Below are 25358 nucleotides of genomic sequence, written 5' to 3' on the forward strand. Positions count from 1 at the left end.
CATCAGAAGAAAAAATTAAATGCATTCCCATAATTTCCAATGGTCATCACTGCAATGCCAATTTCTGTATTGCATGTCTTGCTGGGCACTAAGCAGAGACCACAAATTCCTTTCATGTGGGTACGGTACAAGAATGACAAAATATCACTTAATATGTCTGGCAAATGCCCGAGTTTAGAACCAGTAACAATTAAAGGTGACAACTATGTGTAAATTGATCCATATAACCCCTTCGCAGGGTGTATGGAAAGCCCATGTATTCAGAGTAAATTGAAATGCTTTCACTGTGTTCTGTATACTTTTTGAGTTGCTTTTACTTGTTTTTTTTTTCCTTTGCTTTACCAAATTGCCAAAACACAGACTTCACACAGCACACAAACTAATCACAGAAAAGGACACAGCCAAATGTACCTGGTTCCCATACTGCAGTATTAGCCCAGAAGTCCATACTTCTCAACGTATAGACCCTGCGGTGACTACCAGTGTCTAAAGCTTCCACTCCTTGAAAACACCAGCAAGGACTACAATTAGGAATGTATCCGCAGTGTGGCTTCATCAGTGGAAGGCCCCAAAATGGCATTCCTATAGATGAAGTTGTCAACACTAGACATTAAGGTGACACAAAATGTACACTTGAAGTGATACACACATAGGTACAAATCTAACAATCCAGAGACAGGACAAGAGAGACTGACACGCACTGTGAGACTTGGTGCACATATGGGTAAGAAGCTGTGCATGAAGTACAGACACTGAAACACTGAACAGATGCAGGTTTTACCATGCATATTCCTGTGGGGACAAAGCAATCCCCCACACACATGCATGAGGCAGATATTTGAAATATAAAAGCTCTGCAATTAGATGCTCAGAAAATAACAAAAGGAAGAAGTTCTTTGGGAACATTTACTGGAGAGCTGTGTACTTGGGAACAGCTCAAAGAAACCACACAAAAATGAGAAGGTTCAGAAAAGAAGTGAAAAACCTATTAACAATTATTCCTAACTGAAAACAAGCACAAAAAATAGCTATATATGGGGGCCATTTGAAAGAAGTTTATTAAATTGTATTGGAACTATTTAAAAAAAAAAATGCACCAACCCATCCAGAACACAAAGTAGGATCCACAAGCCACTACTTCATTCTTACATTTCCTCTTCAAAACTGTTTCTAACACACTTCACTCTTACAGCTCCTGTGAAACTGCTTACAGAGCTGCAGCAATTCAAAACACCTACACTTATAGCCCTGCTTCCCCTTAAGAAAAGGAATTGTACTTGTGAGTCTTTCAATAAGTAGTGGGTCAAATAACATGATAATCCATTTTTCCAGTTACTCTAACAAGAACTAAGTTGAGAAATATTCCACAGTTGAGACTGTGATCTTGAAAAAAAAACTTAGACACAATGCTAATCTTACTCATTTTAAAGAAACCACTAGCTTCCCACTACTTTGTAAGACACAAATCAAAACCCAACACGTCAGCGTGCAGGAGCTTTCTAAGGCAACAGCACTAAGCAGGCTTGGGGAAAAACATTTTGCCTTGTAAAAACTTAGATATCAGAATTCCCCTCCATGCTCGGCTTCCACAATAAAGAGATTGCCATACAAAGCAGAGGAGGGAGCAAAAACAAGTAGGAAAAGCACAGATAACGCTTCCCAGACTCTGAAATCTAAAGAGCCTGCCAGAACACAAAGCAAGTTACTACCTCTTTCCACCTCAGCTCCACTTGTAGAAGAATGCCTGCACTGTGAAAACTGGGATGTCGATACTGTCATAATGAGTCAATCCGTGTTTCTGTCAGCACCTAAGCCACACAGAAGATCCGGAGGATCCTCTTTCAGAGTGTCTCTAGCTTGTTCATACTCCTTTCTCTGTTTCATAATGTGCTTTAGGAATATGAAGAAGTAAAACTTCCAGTCACAAACTACAGGCACTCTTGCATTTTGAAGACCATAGCTACTATAAACTAAGGTGGATGCCCCATACTTAGTATAAGACAGAAGGAACTCAGAGGGTAAACCAGCAAAGAGCGCAGAATCAACCCTCTCATAAATAGCTGCCTCACACTTAAGTAAACTGTTTGTATCATCTAAACAGAGAAGTCTAAAGAATACATGACTGGGCTTTCAACAAAATTTGAAGGTAACACCTAGACCAACTAAATGAACATGTCCTTGCAAAGTATATTAGTGCCTTAAATTATCATGTTAATTGACATCTCTAAGTATACAGAAGCCTTAAATCTAAAGCATTTCAATGTGTTTTCTTCATCTGACCTAATCTGTTCTCCATAATGAAATAGAAAAAACTGTCTGTATAGTGTATGTAGGCATATAGTCACAGATAAACAAAAGGTCAGGTAAACAGAGCACTGAAACTGCCAAAACCTGACATGTCCGGGAACAATATACATGATGCCTATAGCATATTACTAGAAGCCCAAGAACTTCATGCTGTAGCCCATAGGTGAAATACGAACATTGATTCAATTTTTCTAAATTACTTTGGCGGAAAAAATATTTGAAATACAAAGTTATTTTTTTTCCTCTAGGTCCTTTCCCTTCGTTTAACATTAGTGCAGACCTGTTGCACACACATAAATCCACTATCAATCTTCACTGCAGCATACAAAAAAATTGTAAAAATTATTTCCATGATGGAAGAGATAGCCTTTCTCCCCACCTACTAAATCTTTCAAAAGCACAATACTAGTGCTCTGCATTTTAGGACAAAAAAAAGTAACCTGAAGTTCTGGACCTTCAGCGTTCCAGAGACTGAGACAAAGCTCACATTTACATTTTGGGCTACCAGTACTACTACATTTTCACTCTAGTTGCACAATAAAAGACTATTCATGACTTAAATTTTAATTAAAAGGGAAAAAAAAGTCACATTTGAGCATGAAATCTAGCTTTGTCAGTATGTCTGATTTCATAACTTTCCAAAAGATTCTGGATGTTTTTCTAGTCTTTTGGGTGTTTACCAATTGAGTCATCTTTGAAATCCCTAACCTGATATTATCCAGGGTAAATACATGCAGATGGGAAAGCATGCACCAAAAATATGATCCCTTTGAAATTCTGCTTTAGAATCCAGTAAAACTGAACCTTAGTTTCTTGATAAATCAAGCATTTTACCAAGAAGAATGCATATTCAGATCTCATGAGCAACTGGTTTGGTTGCAATTAAATACATATATATCATACATACCTGGTCTGCGGATTGTGCATTTTAAGGCTATTTATGGATATTTTCTGGTGAAGACTTTTGTGTTTAGCCCTGTCTTGGGAATTTTTAATTTGATTTTATTCCAACCACACAGGTTCTTTTTACTGACCTAGCTGGGTGTGTGCCATGAGATCTGCAAGCACAGTAGCAGCAGCGGTGGCAGTAGTATTGGAAGCAGCAGCAGGGTTCCCTCCTGGATGAGATGAGGTGGAGGATGCAGAGGATGAGGTGGAGGAGCCCTGAATAACCCGGTTAAGCCAGGGCTCTACGTTGGAATGGCTCTGGAACGGAGTGGAGGTGATCCGCCCTTGCCGACGTAACGAGCCCTCATCTTCTGATGCTGACGATGTGTCTGTGATTAAAATAACGATGACAGGCATGTAATGTGGAAATGACCAACAGACGGGAACATGAAGCTTTTCTATGTTCTTCTCATGTGCTACACTTGCTATTAAGCAAATGGTATAGTCAAATGCACAAATTCTGCTCATTGCCATTTTTCAGGTTAATGCAGCAAATTCTACACATTATAGCTAGAACACACTTGAAGCAAAGTTTCATTTACCTCCTGTATTTGGAGTGACGTAAGACTCAAAAAAGGCTCCTACCTAAGGGACCTACTAGTACCTTCACTTACCATTCTCAGTGAGCATACCATACCCATTCCACTGAATGAATATTTCTGTTCTGAACAAGTAAACTGGATCTCATCCTACCTGAATAAATTCCATCACATTTGTTGTTGGGTATTTTCTTCTTCACTTTTCTGTTCTTTTGACAAATTTTTTGAGAACTTATTACTAAAAAAAGCTCTAAAAAAGTGCTATAAAGTTCAATGAAAGAGTAATTTCATTAATTTAAGAATAACTTAAAGGAATTTAAAAGTATGTATTTTAACCACATAAACTGCTATCAATGAGCACTACACAGAAATGCTTAGTAAAGCATCTTCTCATTCTAGATGTATATTTGTTGCTGTTAGAAGTCTGGTAAAGGGCTCCTATTTTAATTAACATTCAGTTATTTACAACTTTCCAGAAGTTTCCCTTTGCCACGTAATCTTTCCACATTTATTATTCACTCAATAACAAATAAAAAGGTCTTTTTAAATATCATGAAAATACACCCCTGTTGATTTTAAGTGAAAACCAGAAACTTTCGTTACAGAAAAAAAATCTTGCCCTCATAAAGAGACTGCTACATTTTAAGAACTTGATCCTTTATACGCCCTCCCTGCTTTCCCCGGGGTAATTAAAGGAAAGCTCCTAAAACGATGCAGTGTCCACATACTGATCAAGTTCACATCAAGTCAGTTTGTGAAGAGTGGTTTTAAGTCACGCATAATGGTCGGACCAACTAAGAATTCAGCAGGAGCTGAAAAACAGCTTCTGAAAAAGACAGGGTGTCCGTTGCTATACTCCAGAGTCCCTTCCACACATGGAAATCCTGGGTGATAGTGAGGTGGGTTATATCAGAAATTCTGCAACCTTAATTTTGGCTTTTTTTTTTTTTATCCTCTGCACACATAACTGTTCAGCTATATACAATTCCCTACAAATTTTGTTGAAGCCACGTTAACAATCTTTTCCTCATATTTAGCAACAAATTTCAGTTACCAGGTGTTTAATTTTCTGCTTTTCAAGAATATGTGTGGTTCCAAGAGCTTCAGAACAACTGATCTTAAGCAGTCTAAAAACACAAAAATAGAATCATTTCATAAAAAGCCCATTTAACTTGCTGGCATTTTCAAAGTTAGATCTCTCTAACAGATCTCTTGACCATCCCTAGTCAAACATGGCAATTTTGAATGAAAATACACAAGCAATTGATCTTTGAGAAGATACAGCTGTGGTGGATCGCCATTCCTGGGTCTGTGCCTTGTATGATATTTCTTGCTTACTGCCATGGTTGTCGTTTTTGGCTGCTGACTCCATCTGCTCCTGGAGAGGATCCAAACCTGCCCCTTAGGGCTTGCAACCTTCCCTTTCTTTTAGGCAGAATGCAAAGATAAACAATTCCAGGAATACAGAACAAGATAGGAGGTATCGCCCCACTCCCCCCCCTCCATCCCAGATACTCGGCCCCCTCCCCCTCTCTCCCCCCACCACTAATTTCCCCCCCCACCCACCCCCATACAAGTTTAATGAGGTCTCTCAAAAATTTCTATGCCTTCAGATGCCTTACACAAGCTGAGGGGGGGAAAATACACTTTAAATGTAAAATACTAACTGTGTATAAAAATGAAGGATCAGTAGTAAAAGCACTCTAACATCGAAACGTAATTACAACAGAACAGTGGCAAGGTAACATCAGTAACTAGCTCTGCGGCAGCTGCAAGAGTTAATTAGTGGTTCTGTGTGTGCTGTAAGAAGAATGCTATGTACTTGGCTTGCAGCTCTTCCTGGCTGGGAGCTGACCCAAGATAGCCACAGAAACCACCACCCTTTGGACCAAATTTGCATTAAGACTACAGCTCACGTTCTGATCGTGTGAAATCCGTATGGGAAGGATGAGAGACTTGATGGGGCAAAACCAAAAGTCCATTAAAATTTTTAGAAGGATGACCGATGAAAGCAGTTCCATTACTGCCAGTCAGGAGTTGGTTCTGAACGTCACATTGTGACTAGGGTCTGATGCTTCCTGCCTGGTGACTGATGGTAACTGTAACAAAATTTCAGTTTTTAAGAAAGCCTAGTTTTAATTGAATTAACTTCTGCTAATAGAGAAGTTTTGAGATTTTGAGCAGTGGTTTAGTGACTTAAGACAACAAAACTAGATGCTTCAGCACTACTCGAGTTCTTTGCAATTTCAGATCTTTCTTGCCGAGCCAACTTTGCAAATAAAGGCAGGCCCATAAAAAGACAATTATTTTTGTGAAATGATAGAGCTGAAGCAAGTCCTCAGAATATTTCTGAATGGCCTGATCTCCCATGACACAGAACCCATCTAGTGGTGCGTTTTCTTACAAAGATAGAGGTATCTCATAACAAGTCACATAGAACCGACATGACAGATCCCAGAGACACTTAACACTTCTTTCAGAATATATTAGTTAGGGTGCTTCTGTATCCTGCTAAAGCCCAGTGCAAATATACTTGTCTTCTCTCCTAACCACTTGTGCAGGCATGTTAGAAGATGACACTCTCCAGCAGCACAAACACACAAAACCACTCACACAAACACGGGCAGATCCCGTGGCCTCATCCCGTTCCCTTCTTTGGCTGAGCAGGATGGAGGTCATATGCACAGGCAAGTCCAGTGCGGATCCCTCCAGCAGCTGGGCTCAGACACGGGGTCCACCGAGGAGCTGCCCCTGGATGCCAGTCTCCCCGGTTGCTGGCACCTGGACATGCGACCCTGAGGCTGCCGTCCTGCCCCATTTGCTTGTGTAGACTGACTGACTCCGCCACTCCATGCACGCAGAATACAGAGTCCCTCACCCAGGAGAGGCGTTAGGAATGGAGTATAACGGGAGGAGAGGACAGACTGCAGGGTCAGCTGCAGGGCATGGCCAGACAAGTGTACCATTTATACATGACCAGCCTTTTTTAGCCCCTTACGCTGCTATTTTCCCCACATTTGTTCCTCCCCAAATCACCTAAATCTACCCCTTTCCGCATCTGTGGCTCCTCACCTAAACACCCCATAACAAGCCTCATGCAGTCCCCAAATACTTTTGGCCTGCATCCCATCATGAGTCCCACACCCTTCACGGCATGTCCCCTCAGTTCAGAAGGTGCTCTGGAGTGGACGGGTTTTGCGCCTGGACAGTAGGGCTGAGGGTCTGCTGGGCCAGCCCCAGGAGGGGCCTAGTCAGGGTGACTCTTCTCCCGAGTCCTTAACTTGAGCTCGCACCTGCTGTTGCTCCCCGGGCTCCCCTGGGCTTGCGGAGGTGAGTTTGTGATTGATAGGCTGACGGCTCCTGGGACATGCCTGGGAGTAGCTGGGGCAGCGTATTATTTGGGATCCCCCACCTGCCACTTTCTGTGTTCCTGTGAAGGTGTGCTGGAAAACTTTTATCACGTAACCTAAGAGTTTACCCACAGCATCTCATTACAGAGTCTCTCAACCACCCCCCAAGACTTTGCTCCTTCAGAGCAGCACACAGAGCCCTGACCTCAGGCGGAGTGGGTGCAGCAGTAACCGCAGGGACACTGCTTCAAATCTGTCCTGAAGGTATTCAAAAGAGAATAATATTTTGGTTCTCTCAAAAAAACTGCAAGGAGACTCCTTCTACTTTTAAATTCTAAGGGAGACAGGAAAGCCTAGCTGTCCTCCACCCTCAGCAGAGCTTCTGGATGCCAGCTATCTTTTGTACACCTTAGGCAGAACAGCAGCATGTTCTTTTCTTGTTGTGATATACCTCATGCCAAGCACATTGTGATTTGTCACACTAGAGGTCTCTGAGAGAATTGGGCAGAATGATGCTACGTGAAATGCACCACTGATTGCTCTATCAGAGTTTATTTTGGAGAGTGGGAAGGAATATTGCCGTGAAGAGCTATAAACAGAAACCTCAGGGACTCTCTCCCAAAGCCTCAGTATACAGATGGTTGCTACGCATTAATTTTCTCCAGGATTTCACTTTATGCAATTCATGACAACTATAACATACTAAACAAACACACATGCAAGAAAATTCAAGAGCATGATAACCACCCTGCTGCAACAGCTGCCCTCGTGAGCTTTTGAGTATAGACGTACTCGAAGATTAAGCTAATCAAAATGCATGATACCTTAGCATATCTTATGGGCAAAAACTAAGGGTGAAGAAAGACCATATATAAGATTACAGAAGCAGGTTATTATTTATTACATAATGAAATAACCAGAGAACCCACAAAAACAATATTAAAAGTGTGTGACTGGCAAAGAAAAACAGAATTTCCTTTAAATGGGAAGAACAGAAAGTAGAAATATAACCCAGGAAGCAAGAGAGGAGCACATCAGAACTGCTCTTTTACAGAAAGTGGATAAGAAATAAAATTGATGGAGAAGGGCACTAGAGGTCAGTGTGCTTCTACTCCCGGGCCATATTAGAAAAGACAAGAGGACATAATTCAAAACTTAAGAGCTTAGGGAAATTCCTCTTCTTTGTATACAAGACACTGTCCCCAAAACACTTGACTTGCTAGCACAACATGTTATTTGGAGAAAGATTTTCTTAACCTATAGAGAATTCATTGTGAGACAACAGGAAGATTATTTTTTTTTCCCCTAAAAAAAAAAAAGAAAAAAAAAGAAAAGAAAAAAAAACTTTCCAACCTAAACAATCTGAACAATTAAGAGCATATGATTTTCTGAATGTTTTAAATTGCTCACAGTTGCAACTTAATGCTCTGGTATTTCCTTCAACTCTTAAAAGAAGAATCCTATGCAACTTGAAATAAGGTATTTGCAGCTCTGACGTTCTTGCCAAAATTATCTCCTTCCAAGCGAGACATTACATAAGAACATGCTTAACGTGTAACGGGAAACTGCTTGCTCTGTCATTGCTTTCACCTTTAGCAGCTACAGTATCTCTAGATGAGACACTAAAAATCTTAAGAAAAGACATTAAAGAACAAATCCAACTAACACCTGATTATCAGGAAATACAGACATGAAAATTGTATCGCAACATACTTACAACTTAGCATTTGCTCTTTACATTTTGCTATCGCATTCACCTGGCAAGATTTACGTATGTTAATTCAATAGGTACCTGGAGGTGTGTATGTTTCTACCGAAGAGTGCACAAGAACAGACCGTCTTTTTGAAGGCATGGGCATTTTTCTCTCTTTGTATTTTGCAAGTGCTGCTTGTACTGCTTCTGTGTGGACATCTATATAGAAAACATAAAAAAGGTTAAGAGATTAAGCTTAATCAGTATTTCTTTCTAAAAACATAATATACATCAATGCCATCTTTTACAGCTGAAATCCAAAGGCTGAATCGCACACGATGACCGTTACGGCTTTAGTCCTGTATAGCCCAATTGCTTAGCTTGCAGAAAGGAGCAGGTTCTCAGCTTCAGAGGAAGCAGCACTTCTTGGAGAGCAGAAAGATCCAAAGCTAAACTACAGTAACATGGTTTTCAATTCTGAAGCTGTGACAAGTCTATGAATTGTTTCTCCTTCAATGGTGTTTAGTAGGACTAAACTGTTTACTAGGCGTAAACTGTTTACTATGCCTGCCTCCGACTCAAATTCATCTCAGAAGCAATGGTATCAAAAGCTAAGGGAGGATATAAGCAGGGTGAAGTCAACATATTTTCCTCACGAAATCACCTTGAAAAGGCTTTGCAAGTATCATCTAGGAAGAACACCCTGAAAATCAATACCGAAGTTACAGAATACCTAGCACGTTAGTTCTGAGCTATGCGGGAAAATTTCAACACAGATACTAATATTACCAACACCATTGGACTCCTCATCCTTCAAAATTCACAATGGGAAAAGAAGTGAAAAATGTATACTTGAAGCTCTCACAAAAGAATGCAATTAAGAAAAAACAGAAAGAAGAGACTAAATAAAGAATTATGGAAGAGACGCAAACTGTTTTCACCTTACTGAAAGCAAAAATTACCTTAATATACTCATTGAGTATATTTTAGCTTTTCTTATTTTTAAGCCAAACCTGATATTGAAGAGGAATTTGGTGTTCAGTCAAGACCACAGTGAAGTCAAAATGTAATGAATTCAAATAATTCTAAATTGCTTTCAGCAGATTTTCCTCTTTGACATATAAATTACAATGGTTTCAAAAGCTAAACCTTATGTAGAAAGAAAATTCATGAGAAATGAACAGATGTCAAGGCGAAATGAGGCAGACTAAAAATATACTTTAACTTATGATCTAAGATTAAAACTCATGAAAAACAAGTACAACATGTAAACACTTACGCGTAGTTACAAAGGGCCCAAAAGCAAGTATGTGATTATGCATTCGTCTTACCATATTTCTTTCACATGGAAGCTGCTATACAAGAATTACAGAATGAAACTGTTCAATTTGACAAAAAGATGTATTCTTTCATTAACTCTCCATCTAAGGCTGCAAATACATAACACATTGATAGACTTGTAGGTATGAAACTCAAGACATGCGACACACATACACTTACACAACTTACATACTGAAAAAAAAAGCAATTTCTCTGCCCTGTACCTATAGGGATTAGCCTTGATGATGTCTACAAGTAAAGCTTCATGTAGTACTGTAGTACCTTTTTGACAAAACAAAACAAACAAAAGGAAAGCATATGAAAGGGCAAAGCACAGCACATCAATGTGAATCTGTAGGGAGTCTTGGCATGAAACACATTCCAAAGGCAGCTGTGCCCCAATGCACTGGATAAACAACCTGACACTTGTGGGACAACTCTTCCATTCTCCATTTTTAAGACAAATTACAAATGCTGCCCAAAAACTCAGAAGCATGACCTCGACAGAGAAGGCTTCATGCAATATATTTCTAACCAACTTCAATGACAAATACTGACCGATGAATTTCTTTCTGAACTTCTACTCTTAAGTAAATCAGACACAAATCACCATAGCTTAATCTGACATCTTTTCCTACGTTAGATAAAAACTGTTCCATTTTCACATGTAAGAATTCCCCCTGCTTCAAAGCATAATCACAAAATTAACTTCAGGAATCTAACTTTTGGTCCTTGACTACACAGCACAATTTACTGCAATACATGAGACCAAAGAGACACCCTGAGAACAGCAAGTTAAAACCCCAGTACTGGAAGAACACTGCACCTTTAAGAGAAATGCCAGAAAAAAACAATCCACTCTTAACCAAAAATCAGGAAGCTGCTTTTCTTAGTCATAAGTCCACATGAGAAACAAACTGTTTCCTTTAGCCTGCCCAAACGAATCAGAAAAATCAAAATAAGTCCTGTGCGTATGGTTCCAGACACCACCTAGTTCTTCACAGTAACAGTGCCGCTTTTCAAGTCTGCAGCTCCGCCCAGATAATCTGTTCAATGTTGTATTTAAAATATATATAAAATACAGAGTCACAGAATCACAGACCTCTTGTGAGAGACATCCCTGCCCATGGCAGAGGGGTTGGAACTAGATGATCTTTAAGGTACCTTCCAACCCGAACCATTCTATGATTCTATGACAAGATATTAAAAGAAAAATTTCAAGCTGGAAATAGATCTTAATGAGTACAGAAGGAACCGATGAGTTAAATCAGCACTATAAAAATAAAACATGAAACTCTTACGCCCTAAACCCTCCAGCTATCAGAAGAGCTTTTTTTTTCCTGTTTGTAGCCTCTGCTTGTTTATTAGCCTCTGATTCTTGTGCCTGCCTTAGGCACAGGAGAAAGTATTTCTCCAGTTGTTTGAAGAAAAACTGGCATTCACAGGTTGACCGGTTTCCCTGCTGCTCACCAACCTCCAGATATCAGCAGCTAAAGCAACCAGCACCCTCTGCCTCTACAAATGGCTGCTGCAAACTAAGTGTCCCATATGATTGCATCTCTGTGACAAGGATTGCCAGTAAAAAAAAAAACCAAACCAAACCAAACCAACTAGTATGACTCCAGGAAGGCTGGCAGAGCACAGAGGACTGGTGCGGGATCAAGCTCTATCACAAGAAATGAAAAACAGAGCTGCTGTATATTGCATGCTGCTATACAGGCATCACCCCTGCACACTGAGCAGGCTTGCTCCTCAAATGGAGCAGCTCCCCAGATACATCTCTGTGTCCTGTTCCAGGCAAGCTGGGAGAACAGTCTGTGTATTACAGCTGTATATCCAACAGGCTGAAGAACAATAACCAGAAAAAAGTGCAAGAGTGGCAAGTATAGCTGCTGTGAAAGCTATTTCAGACACCTAAAGGCTTACCAGCTAACTCATCTGGGTGCTTATCCAAAACCAGGCAGCTGTGCAACTTCATGAACACAGGAGAAGGCACCGTGCCTCCACCAGAAACCACACACCCTCCCTAAAAGAAAAGCCAGCAGTAATAACAACATACCCATCAACAAGTGTCCTCTGAATTGAGGGTATCAGGGTCTTAGCGCTTATCACGGATGAGTGCTTGCAAAGTCTCTGTATTTCTTACTTTATCCCATTGTCATCATTTAACAGAACGAAAACCTAGTTAAATCACTGTAATATTAACTGCTGTTCTGATAACTCTTAAGTAATTTAGTAGCCTACAGTATTTATTAATGGCATTTCACTGTTGGAATTTTTTTGGTAATATCTACTGCTTGAAGACAAAAATCTGTGGATAATAAAAACTATATTTAATTTAAATGGACAACAACTCCTGGAAACTGTAAAAAAAAATGCTCACAGCTAGTAAATGACAGATGAATTGCATAAAAAGGCAAAATTGTTTCACTTGCTTATTTTAAGTAATTACGTTCTTGGTTCTAAAACAACTATAATTGCTCCAGAAAGAGATCCTGTTCTGTGAAAAGCTGCATTCCACCCTCATCAGCTACTCTTAAAAAGGTCATAGCAGGACTGTTGAGATGCAAAGAAAGGGAAAAAAGAAATAAAGACTGGAAGGAAATAAAAAAAAGACGAAACACACCCTCCACTTCCCCCAAAACTCTAAAGAATAAATAAGGCAGGCAATTGATACAAGAAGAAATAGCATCCAGAACTATAGCCTAAACCTATACCTTCACAACGTCAACATACAGGGAAATTTAAAAAGGTAACATTTCAAGCCAGTGGTAGTGGACATCTTTTCTTTAGGCAGAAAATGTTTTTAGGATAGCTAGAATTTCTCAGATAAATCAGGACTGCGTTGTGAAGCGAAACTACAACTTTTTATGACCAAGCATTGGGAAAAAAGTTAAGCTACTTCACAGTAACTGGTGTTTTCTGAGATGTCAACATTTCTATTCATGCTCTATGTATACATATATCTCACTGCATGAATAGCCATGAAAAAGAGGATCAACATCAACATGAAGCATTTTCAGACTTGAGTCAACTGCATGATTCAACATCTATTAGAATCAAAGTAGTAATACTTTCAAGGAGTAAAAACACATGCAACACACAGCTTGCGTTTTTCTTTCAGTCTATCTCTTCATTGAGATAAAGAAGAAAACCACTAATGCAATAAATCTGAAGATTTTTTTTCTAAAAATAAGAGAGGAAAAAGGGGAAAAGATACAGGCTCTGAAAGCTATATCTATATTACCTTGCACAGATATAAGTTTAACCTCAATCAAGTCAAGCAAAACCATCACTATTTGGTTTTGGTACCACCTGAGCACACTAAGCCTTGTCATATATCACTAACAGGAAAGACATCCAATTACATATGTTACAACTAAGAACTTTTTCCCAAAGGGTTTAAATTTCAAAGTGAAGAACACATTCTAGGCAAGAATTTTTCATGAAAACGTGAGTTAGTGGAGCAGTGATGGGAAACCACAGAAGGACATGGCCGTCCACATGAAGTACTACCTAGGTTTTTGGCACTTGCCAGTGATAAGTACAAGAAATAACCTAAAACCCACACACATAAGGCTTCATCTTGAGTAACCGCCCACTGGCAGGATTGCCTGAACACTTAGGATCATTCAGAAATATTCATATTGAGAAGTAAAAATATCGGCTACGCTCTAGACTGACGAGACTGTGAGCAGTACTTCTGAATCACTGAAAGTTGATTTAAAGAACTTTAAAATCAACGAGGCCATACAAATATTAACTCTAGAAAAAGAGGAAGTACTGCTAATTAGCACTGACAGACTAACATTTAAAAGCCACATCTATTCATAACAAGTATGCTAGCTGAACTTGTTAATACTCACCCACTCGTACACGTCTTGCACTGTAAGACTAATGAGCCCTATGCCAAAATTCCCCCAAACAATACCAGTAATATGGCAGGGTTGTTTACTTGCTTCTTGTTTTAAAGAAGGCTGAGGCTCCGAGACAGGAAAATTGCCCATGTATACAGCATATTGCTCTATACCCTCCTAGCTCTCTCAGCTAATGGCTCCCAAGTATTCCCTGTTATAGTTGTGCTCTTCTGCAGATTATATTCCTGCTAGTTTTAACATCACATGCCATTTTAAAGGAATTAATTTCTGTCAGATTTATGACTGCTTGTAATTTATTTGGAATCTATTTAGTTACAAAGTAACTTGGACATCATGGCTGTAATTCAACCACTAAATCTGGTTTTTCTCCGACACATATTCAATAGTAGAATTATATTGATGATACATTTGAAATGCAAAAATAAATTTAAATGACCAGTTTGCAGATACTCTTAAACATGACATTTAGTTAATTTTGATACTATGTAATCTTCCCTGACATTCAGAAGTTTCTTCTTTGTGCAGCTGAATACATATTTCCCAGGAGTCCATATACATCCTCAGAATATTTAAGAAGTCTCATTCATCCTTCAATTATTCATAAGGAACCCATAAAGGCATATCAAGTCCATTTCTGGAGCAAGGTTTTAAATGTCAGCAATGCAAATATAATGTAACAACCGCTATGCCCAAGCAGTTCCAAAGCAAGGTGACGCAAGACCAACAACATATTAAGGATGTGCAGTACATGTTATTGCTTGCAGTTCTCATCTCCAAACCCAAGACATATAATTACCCATGGAAAACAAAGAGAAAAATTTCCAGTTAAAAGTCCAAAAGTATTTAGGAGAGAAAAGCTTCCAAACACCTTTTTTTTCTCATTATTGTGACAAGAATTTCACAGGTAAACAGTATACTTCAGCCACCTGAAACGTAACAATGGAAACAGGATGCGATGACGATATTGATATTTTCACTGAAGTTTCCAAAACAGGTTTGTCACAGTGCGTCCATTTAAAATTAAGTAGAACATCCATTGTGACATTTCCCTTTTTTGTGCACTTGCCTTACAGAATCACAGAATGGTAGGGGTTGGAAGGGACCTCTAGAGATCATCTACAGTCAAAAAGTAGTAAAGCAGGTTCACCTAGAGCAGGTTGCACTGGATGATGTCCAGGTGGGTTTTGAATATCTCCAGAGAAGGAGACTTTACAATCTCTTTGGGCAGCCTGTTCCAGTGCTCTGCCACCCTCAAAGTAAAGAATTTTTTCCTTATGTTCAGACATTTCCTGTGTTCTAGTTTGTGCCCATCGTCCTGTTGCTGGGCGCCACTGAATAGAGTCTGGCCTCATCCTCTTGACACAAGGCCTTTAGCTATTTATAAGCACCGATAAGATCCGCCCTCAGTCTTCCCTTCTCCAGGCTAAAAAGACCCAGGTCTCTCAGCCTTTCCTCATAAAAGAGATGCTCCAGTCCCTTGATCATCTTCATAGCGCTCTGCTGGACTCTCTCGAGTAGTTCATTGTTTTTCTTGAACTGGAGAGCCCAGAACTGGACACAGGAAATATTTGAAAGTGAGCTACAGTAAATATGATAATCCCATAAACTTCCTTTAACAAAATATCACAAACAACCAAGCAAAAAAACCAAAAAAAACAAAACAAAACAAAACCCACACACTATAGTTTCCTGAATGTTTAGATAACTGTTCTACACACTGGGCACCCAATCAGCAAACAAGAGAAAGTTGTTAAGCATGGTGTAAAATTCACAGTAAAAAAACATCAGAAGGCATGTCTACAATTTCTAGCATTTCCTCCATTCTGGATTTGAACAAAACCATCCATGTATAGAAATACTTAAAAAATATGCATTAACTCTTCCCTTCTTTCAAAGTACTTTCAACTTTTTCTTTACGTGTAGGTACTGCTTTACTGGTACACTTTTCCTCTTGAGATACCTGATGTTTTAGCTACATTGCTTTTCCTTACCGGATCGGAAGCGCTCATCCCTCGAGTTGGTAGAACGGGATTTCTGCTGTTTAGATACAGCAGCTGTAGCTTGTGAAGAGCCTGGGACTCTGTTCTCTGCTTGCAGGGAGGGATCCACACCTGAAACAGAGTTTTATTTCAGTACAAATTCAGGTTTGCAAATAAAACTTGGCACCTACTTACAAGTTCTACTGAAGCCCTAAGTCTACACCTTTAAAAAATCTTCCAACTGCATTTTAAATTTTTTAAACTAAAACCTAGCTTGATCTGATAAGCATTTCACATGGAAGGTAAGAAGCTTCTCAGTAACAGAAAAACTCCTTTGCTTCTTGCAGGGGTTTACAATCATTTGTCATTAGGTGTTCTGTATGCCCGATCTATGCAGAGGGAGGAGAGGGAACCAATCTTCTCCCAGCTTACTGCTAGACATAAAGAGCAATGCTGCAAAGATGGTTACAATTACACATTGGACTTGGAGATCCTGAACAGAAAAGATGATACTGCTCCACCTTTTAAATAAAGCTTGAACTATTCTGTAAAATTTCTTTTGAGTCTAAAAACAAGACAACCAACTTAGGTAAAATTTAGGAACGTGCATATCTGTTTAATCTTCCTATTTAATCTGTTAAATATTCCCATTTAATAGCGCAATACTCAGAAGACTCTCAATTTACAAAAACTCCGCAATTCTCTAATAGAAACTTTGCAGATATTAAGGGCAGAATTACTCTGTCAGCTTCAGCTGTATAAAACTACTGCTTTACGTATGCTGGGTACTTTACATACTTATTAAAGGATTACGGATCTTGCCATCCCCATAAAGGGTAAAAAAAATAAGAGGAACTGATCTGCTCTCTAGTTGTTTCCTCCAGACCTGTCTAGAACAGGGCTCTACACAGATAACCTAGAGCAGACGCCTACCTTTAGGCTGGCTAATGTTCGGGAAGATGTATCTCACCTTTACATTCTAGGATATCAGAAATAAGAAATCAAAGAGGCAGAGAGTAACTATTAAATATTCCCTATCACTCCCTAACCTCCCAAATGAGGAGACTCCCTGCTGGTTCTTGATACATCTGCAAGGACTATACAAATTTGAACTAGGAACTTACACTTGCAATATTATTTCCTCATATATCTACACTTGAAGTACAAAACCAAGACCTGAAACCTCTGCAGGTGTTCTCTGAGTGTACACGTCATGCACAGCCACAAGAAGGCACAAGAACATAAGGAACAAAAAAGGACTCTCCTCAGTTCATACTGTTTTACGATTGGTGAATGATCACATTCAGAAGTAGAATCATAGAATCGCCTAGGTTGGAAGGGACCTTTCAGATCACCTAGTCCAACCATCACCCTAACTACATACCAAGTACAACATATGTAAAATTACAGTGCAGTTGTAAGGTTTTTTCTGTATGAACCTATGTCCTGGTTCCAGTGGGGATAGGGTTAATTCTCCTCAGGCTCTGGCAGGACACAGGTATTCCATCCCACGAGAGCCATGCCCAGTCTGTAGCTGCAGTTTGGGAGCAGGATAGGGTGTCCCAGGTTCAGTTGGTGAGTGGCGGTTCTGCAATCGTGTTTGTATATTCCTCTATCCGTGTTATTGTTGGTGTTTTCTTGTTTTCTTTGCTGTTCTGTTAAACTGCCTTTGTCTCAACCCATGAGCTTTGCCTTTGAGTTGAGAGAGCAGCCACTCGGTTCTTTGTTGCCATCTGAGGTGAAACCACGATAAGCTATCATAAATTTATGAACTTATGTGGCTATTTGGCTTAGTGTTGTGTTTAATAGTAAACCTTCCTTAGCCATATAAGATCTGCTGCACCATGCAGCCTCAGCAAGTTTGTTGATGACACCAAGCTGAGTGGTGCGGTCAACACGCTGGAGGGAAGGGATGCCATCCAGAGGGACCTCGACAGGTGGACCCATGTGAACCTCACGAATTTCAACAAGGTCGAGTGCAAGGTCCTGTACATGGGTCAGGGCAGTCCCAAGCACAAATACAAGCTGGATGGAGAATGGATTGAGAGCAGACGTGAGGAGAAGGAACTGGGGCGTTGGTTGATGAGAAGCTCAACATGAGCTGTAAATGTGTGCTTGCAGCCCAGAAAGCCAACTGCATCCTGGGTTGCATCAAAAGAAGCATTGCTAGCAGGTCAAGGGAGGTGATTCTGCCCCTCTACTCTGCTCTGGTGAGACCCCACCTGGAGTACTGCGTGCAGCTCTGGGGCCCCCAACGTAAGAAGGACACAGATCTGTTGGAGCGAGTCCAGAGGAGGGCCACGAAGATAATCAGAGGACTGAAGCACCTCTCCTATGAGGACAGGCTGAGCGAGTTGGGGTTGTTCAGCCGGGAAAAGAGAAGGCTCTAGGGAGACCTTATAGCAGCCTTCCAGTACCTAATTGGGGCCTACAAGAAAGATGGGGAGGGGCTCTTTATCAGGGAGTGTAGCGATAGGACATGGGGTAATGGTTTTAAACTGAAAGAGGTTAGATTTAGATTAGATATCAGGAAGAAATTCTTTACTCTGAGGCTGGTGAGACACTGGAACAGGTTGCCCACAGAATTTGTAGTGTTGGAAGTTGGAGTGTTCAAGGCCAAGTTGGCTTTGAGCAACCTGGTCTAGGGAGAGGTGTCCCATGGCAAGGGGTTTGGAACTAGATGATCTTTATGGTCCCTTCCAACTCTAACCATTCTATGATTCTGTGAAAATGCAAATATTTACAGAAAGCAGCTTTCAGTGAACTGATGACATCACTCAAGAGGAATCTGTGCCAGCTCCTTTGAAAGTAAAGCTTTTACTTCAACAAGTAAGAAAGGATTCCTCTTTCTCTCATGGGCTTTCTGCTCCCCCCCCTTCACCTGAAGGGTATACCAAGAAAGAAACTGGTAATTTATTATTAAAAAGTCTAGCAATTAGAAGAGATTTTTATTAGAATCTTTCAGTAAGATGGGGTCTTCACATTTGAAGTGTAAGTCTGCAAACAGTAACTGGATTGAATATACCAGTTCTACCTCAACTAATCAAAACGAACTTTCACATACTCTGTTTAAATATTATGTCCTCAGGAAAAGTGTTTTATCATCTTCCTGAATGTATCAGTGGCTATACACCAGCTTTCTCAGGTATCTGTTAATACCATGTCCTGATCTGAGGTAAAACAGAACCAACTTTCTGTTCAGTAATTTTCTTAGCTAGGCCTCTTCTAACCCTCTGAAATAAACAGCATGTTGTGTCTGAAACGGTTCGTTCAGAGTGATAAGACAGTTTGTGCCAAGGAATGGTACGCAGAGAGGCTCTTGCTTATACTTATTGCTGTAACAACCAAGGTCAGCTAATTTCGTTACTTGCCCCATTGGAGGGTCGGAGGCAGAAAAGCGTAGAGGGGTCCCACCTGCAGGGAGGATGGGACAGGACAGGTGACCCAACACTGACCAACAGGGGTATTCCATCCCATCTGCCCCACACTCAGTATAAAAGCTGAGGGATCAAAGGGTCAACTCTCGTCCTCCAATGGCTGACATCCGAGGAGGACCCTGCTTGTTTATCTGTCTTTGATCCTGATCCGTGTGTTCCTGACTCTAACTCTGGAATTCGGTTCCCACCCATCGCTGAGTCCAGTCTGGGACTTCCCCAGTGCCTGCCGGTGACATCATCCTGGGAGCTTAATACAGTTTTCTATATACTGTATCTATTTAATTATTTTCCTTTTTATCTTATTATTAATACTTCATAAAGTAGTTTAGCTTCTTCTAAACTCATAAATCTCTTTATCTCTCCTGCTCCTCTCCGTGCACGAGAGGCCGGGGGGGAGAACCTGTCACCACGACACACCACTAGGTGAATGCACTCAATAATCCCTTTTTGGTCCCCATTTGCAGCTGAGAGTTAACATCTCTGGAAGTTGAGACGGCAACCTTGAGTTAGCCAGGGAGGGTGTGTGGGGAAAAAAAATACAAGCCTAAGTAATAGAAAAGTAAAGAACATTTAATAAATCACACAGATCTAAGTTTTCAGAAATTAATCCAACTCCAGAGACGTGCTCCCATTTTTACAATTTGCTGTACAGAAACAACAAACACATCCTCACCTAATGGAGTCTTCCTATTCTCCAAAGTAGAAAGTGCTTTTGAAGTAGACAACAGGCTATGTAACATCAAGTGCATTTCCCAATAGGGCAAATGAGACAGCCCAGTAAAGAAACAGAAGTGTCCACAATGGAGAGCAGTTGAACATGACATTTCATCACTACCCATATAAGGAGATAACATTCCCTGAAACACTTTAGCAGAATTTTGTTTCCAAAAGAAAAGCAAATTTAGTATACCAACTGAATTGATTCAACATATCTGATCCTCAAAGAGTGGTGAAAACACTTGAGAACTGTATTTTACATTTCATGTGAACAAAAGTTTTATGTAACCACAAGTCAAGAATCCAGCAAGATGTGTTGGTCCGGAAACAATAAAAAACAACTTCATGTTTCATTAAAAAGATTGAGACAAGTCATCTCCTCAAAGCCTGAGCCAATAAAGGAGCAGATACAAATGGGTAATGCACCGGATGCCAACAGATAATGTGGATTTCACCACTATGGTGGTGAAAAAGAGAACAGGACAAGCAGCTAAGCTGGAAGTCTTCCTAAAACAGGTTGCCTGCTTATGAAATTTTCAGACAACAACATTACACATTAGGAAGGTCAACATGCCAAACATCATGTCAATTTTGCATGATCTTGTCACAAGGGACCTTTGGTGAAGAAGGCAACAAAAGAGCAGGAGATTATTATTTTTTGTCCCATTTTTTTTCTCCAAAAGAGAGTTATCAGTTTTAAGTTGAAGAGAGAGATTAATGCTCTACTCATAATTCCTTAGCTTTTCCAGTCCTACGGTTCAGTACCCAGCTTTCCAAAACTGTCTCTCTCCCTGGGCACAGTATAGCCCACGAATCCCTATTTTGAACTCCTGAAGCTGTTATGAAAGCAAGTAACTACAGAACTTCGGAATCAGGACTCATAAACCCACAACCAAGCCCCTTTCCCACTCTGTGATCCCATGTGCCTGGTGTGGTGGTTTAACCCCAGCAGGCAAATAGGACCACGCAGCCACTTGCTCAATTCTCCCCTTCCCCCAGGAAGGGTAGGGAGAAGAGGAAGAAAAGGGAAAAAAAAAACAACTCATGGCTTGGGATAAATACAGTTTAATAGAATAGTAACAGAAAAGGAAAATAACAATAATAATGGTAAAAGAATATACAAGATAAAAGTAATACAACACAAGTCGCTCTCACCACCTGGTGACCAGTTGCCACAACCCGTCAGGAGCAGTGATCCTGGATTCCCATCCCCCAGCCAACCCCCATTTATATGCCGACCACGATGTCTACGGTATGGAATATTCCATTGGCCAGCTTGTTCTGTCTGTGCTCCCTCTCAGCTTGTATGGGAAGCTGAAAAAAGTTCTTGAGTAACACAAACATCACCTGGCAACAACTAAACCCATATGCATTATCGACATTCCTTCCATACCAAATCTGAAACACAACAGCCACTAGAAAGAAAATTAACTCTATCCTATCTGAAACCAGGACACCCAGCAAAGTTGGTTAGCGTAATCTGTAGTCAATGACACTGCTGCATCCAGCACAAGGGTTTAACCCTTGAACATACAGGGAAAATAAGATGGAAAATGAGCTGACTAGTATAATCAACCATCAGATGACAAGCTGCTTGTGGGATGCTCCCGAGCCATGTGCAACTTGAGCAGTGCTATTTGGCCACACCAGTACTGGGGGCAGGGGGAGCAGGGAAGAGAAGGGACCCCAAATAAGCATAAGACTGCATGAAAGCTTACCAAATCCAAAACCAGAACTCTCTCCTCCTCCAAAACTAACAGAACAGATTTTTGTGAATCACAGCTGTACTGTGATGAAATATACATAAATGAACATCAGAAGTTCCCTTTAAATTAGCATAAGGCACAAAATCAGTGGCACTGTTGGAAATCACAACTGTGTTTCTTCAGCTTAAATCTCCCTTTTTGCTTTTTCAAAGAAGGTGGGTTCACATCACAGTACAAAACCACCATGGATGAGTCTGAAAAGCATAACTTTTTGGTAAAAATACTAATATATTGCATCTACCTCTCAGGCTACACAATTATGTGCCAGAAAAATCCTGTTTCGCAAGCTTGGTGAACTTACTATTTTATTCTGGTACTATGCAAATCATTACCTTAGCTTTTAGCAAAAGCAGCTGGATAATTAGGCTAACTCCCCTCATTCACACTAAACATCTTTGCAAAAATAACATTTTAACAAGTACACACTAAAGACACTTGATCTACTATCATCGTATTTTGTTCATTTTTAACTTACCCAAAGCTAGCAAGAATGAAAAGTCATCTTAAAGAGGCTGCTTGTTCCAATTAACTGAATAATTCGCTTATACAGGATGAAATTAAAGCTAATATTTCAATTATAACTGTATTTTTTCATCCACTAACACTAGAGAATCAAGACTAACACTGACATTTCTAGCAATTTTGAATTATATAAGCAAAAATTACTTTACTATAAGAGCACTGAACAGTCGACGGTACAATGGAGACTCTTTGCTAGCATCACTGGGGAGGATGCCTAGCTAAACACATCCAGCATCAAATAGGCAGAGATAAAAATTTCAAAAACATACTTAGCAAAAGCACAAACTTTATTGCTGGAGGAATCTCCTGGGCAACCCACATACAGAGCAGTTGCCCTATTGCCTCTTTCATCTCACCTGCATAAGATGTGATGTCTTAACATCAAACTCAATGATTTTTAAAGACTTTCACCAATGTCGCAGCAAACTCTTATCTGAAACAGCTATAAGACATTCAAATCCCAAAATAGAAATTCAGACAAAGCAATTTCAGTTCTAAACTAGGTCAATTTCGATGAGATATGTTGTACCAGGTTTACTAGATGAACCTTTCAAAATTATTCTCTTCCAAGTTTTAACGGTAAACTGAAAAGTAAAACCAAAGGAGTTAAAATAGCATGGCAACAATTCCCTCATCTTAGTTTTACTTGTATCATGCCTCTGAACATCCACAAGTCTGCAGAAGATGGTGTATCATATTAGAGAGCTTTGCACAGAGGAGAGGGGAAGAGGGAGGCCGAAGAGGAAATGTCAGGCTCTTCATACACTATTAAACCTTTCTGCAGCTGTTGAACTGGATCTAGAAATAAGAGAGGAACAGAAGATGGCAACCAGGTTCAAAGTACTTTAAAAAAGGAAAAGGGGTATGTCAAGGCAGAAAATAAAACAAGTGTGAGAAACTCCTGGTCTGCCTCTAGGCCAATCTTTCAGTCCATCCAGTCCTACTCTGGTCCCTCTCTGCTCTCTCCTCCGCATCTGGGACCCTGCTCTGCCCAAAGACCACGGGCAGCCGTTCAGCCTGCAGCACTCTTGTTGCGTGAAAAGGGGCCAAGCGGTTTTGGCTTCTTGGCCAATTTAGTAATTATTCCACAACGCTCCTTCCCTTACTGCCCCTCCAGCCCCCAGCTCTTCATCCCATCCCCTCCAACCGTGCCTCTGGTTCCCACCCCCTCTCCATGGATTCAAGCCCTACAGACCTCCTGTCCATGTTTCTCCGTTGCAGCCTGTTTCCCACCCACGCTCACACCTACCAAAGCACCTACCAAAACAAGGGAGGTTATCACCAAGCACTGCAGTATTCCCTAGTTCCCTCTGCCACCGCCTGCCCTAAAGGAAAGGGAGCTTCAGCAGTTTCCTAGTTAGAGACAGGTAGTCTACAAGAATAGGTATGGTCTTTCCTGGCAGGTTTTTCAGCTATTTATTAATATATGCAAGGAGCAGGGGCAGAGCCAGGTGTACTAGAGAGAGCCTCTCCTTCCCCGCTAGTACCACTTCACACACCATGCCAGAAGAGGTGCATTTTTGTTTGGCACCTTCACATGAAGTATCTCCATTTAATCCCTTGATTTCACCATCACTAAGGAACCTTGTACTCCTCGGTCTTCTCAAGCAAAGCTGCATAGCTGTGCTAATGCGTACCTAGCTTAAGTACAGCTCCACAATAACAGTCTTAGTAATTCCAGATTTCTTTAAATGGAATTTTAGATACAGTTGTTTTCCACCGAACTGTAAAGGAAAAAAGCAAACTCTTCTCACAAAAATGACCTGAAATGATCACGTTTTACATGAAACGCATATGCTGAGTTCTGGATCTTTTCAAAGAAAACCTAATGCAGGAGACTAAATGTAAATTATTCCTCTAGAGACTGAAATATGAGGATCTCTCTTTACTTTTTGATCTGAGAAGCCTCACCTCAGTTATTAAACATCCAGTCCTTACTCATGTCATAGTTCAATTTTATCATTCCTTGCTGTCACACCACATCCCAGAACATATTACCTGATGCACACATTTCTGTCTTGATCTGAAACGATCAAAGTGTTCACACCGGCTAGGTCAGTGAAACTGAACAAGTGTCCACCCAATGTAATTTATTACTCAGAATAAGATATTAGAAAATCATGAGTTTAAAAATAATAATAATAGTAGGCATCATATATATGAATTATGCTTGAAAAGTTCCTTAGAAAAGGAACTACAGAACAAAGTGCTATAAGGTATGGAAAACTCATCCCATTCTAATTGAATGCTAGGCTGAAGTACCCACAAAGAAGTAAAATCACAGCTATGTAGAATCACAGAACAGCCCAAGTTGGAAGGGACCTCAAAAGAGCATCTAGTCCAACTTTTCTGTTGGAATAGAAAGGGCCTGTATCCTTGTTCGCAGCAGAAATATTTGTCAGAGAGTGGAGAAATTTCGAGTAACTGCAGAGTCTTAAACCCAGTTTCCTACGCTAGCTGACTATGCCTTCATCCCACTCTAACATGCTTTACTATTCAGCATGGCTAACAGAATATGCACTCATCATTCACCAAGTAATCAAAAGTATTACAGTGTAAGAAACACGCTCTTTTATATTCAGGACTTCATATGGCCAGTAGACAAAACCATCAGTCATACTAGGCTGCACTGCTAAATTATCTTAAGGACTATTTGATTGTTTGATGCATTAACTCCGCTTCTACAGAATTAGCAGTAGGGTTTTTCAAGTAAGCTACGTAAAACAAAGAAAATTTAAGAAGAAAGGAAGTATGGGACATGTCTGCCTCAACCAAAAGTAGAGGAGGTTTCATCATCATTTTCCTTAAAAAATGAAAATTTGAAAGTGATAACATTTTAATATTGATGAAGCACTAAGGAAGGAAAAGGGAGAAAAGAACAAAATAAAATAATTTTAATTAC

At 40.2% G+C, this 25358-nt stretch overlaps 1 protein-coding gene across 6 annotated transcripts in view; it reads right to left on the reverse strand.

Annotated features, from left to right (window-relative positions):
- Positions 1–25358, reverse strand: part of DIP2A (disco interacting protein 2 homolog A) — a 130607-nt gene that overhangs the window by 55082 nt on the left and 50167 nt on the right. For 5 of the 6 annotated variants that reach the window (XR_012588528.1, XR_012588527.1, XM_074596223.1 and 2 more), the window contains exons 3-5: positions 16027–16146; positions 8937–9056; positions 3342–3584 (exon numbers count right to left, since the gene is read on the reverse strand). Coding sequence is in view for 4 of the 6 variants with exons in the window: in XM_074596223.1 (XP_074452324.1) it covers positions 3342–3584; positions 8937–9056; positions 16027–16146 (483 nt within the window). In the remaining 2 variants the exon portion in view is untranslated. The remainder of the gene's footprint in view (positions 1–3341; positions 3585–8936; positions 9057–16026; positions 16147–25358) is intronic. The other variant, XM_074596225.1, reaches the window with a different exon arrangement.

This window comes from Larus michahellis, chromosome 7 (genome assembly GCF_964199755.1).
Source record: "Larus michahellis chromosome 7, bLarMic1.1, whole genome shotgun sequence".
Classification (NCBI taxonomy): Eukaryota; Metazoa; Chordata; class Aves; order Charadriiformes; family Laridae; genus Larus; species Larus michahellis.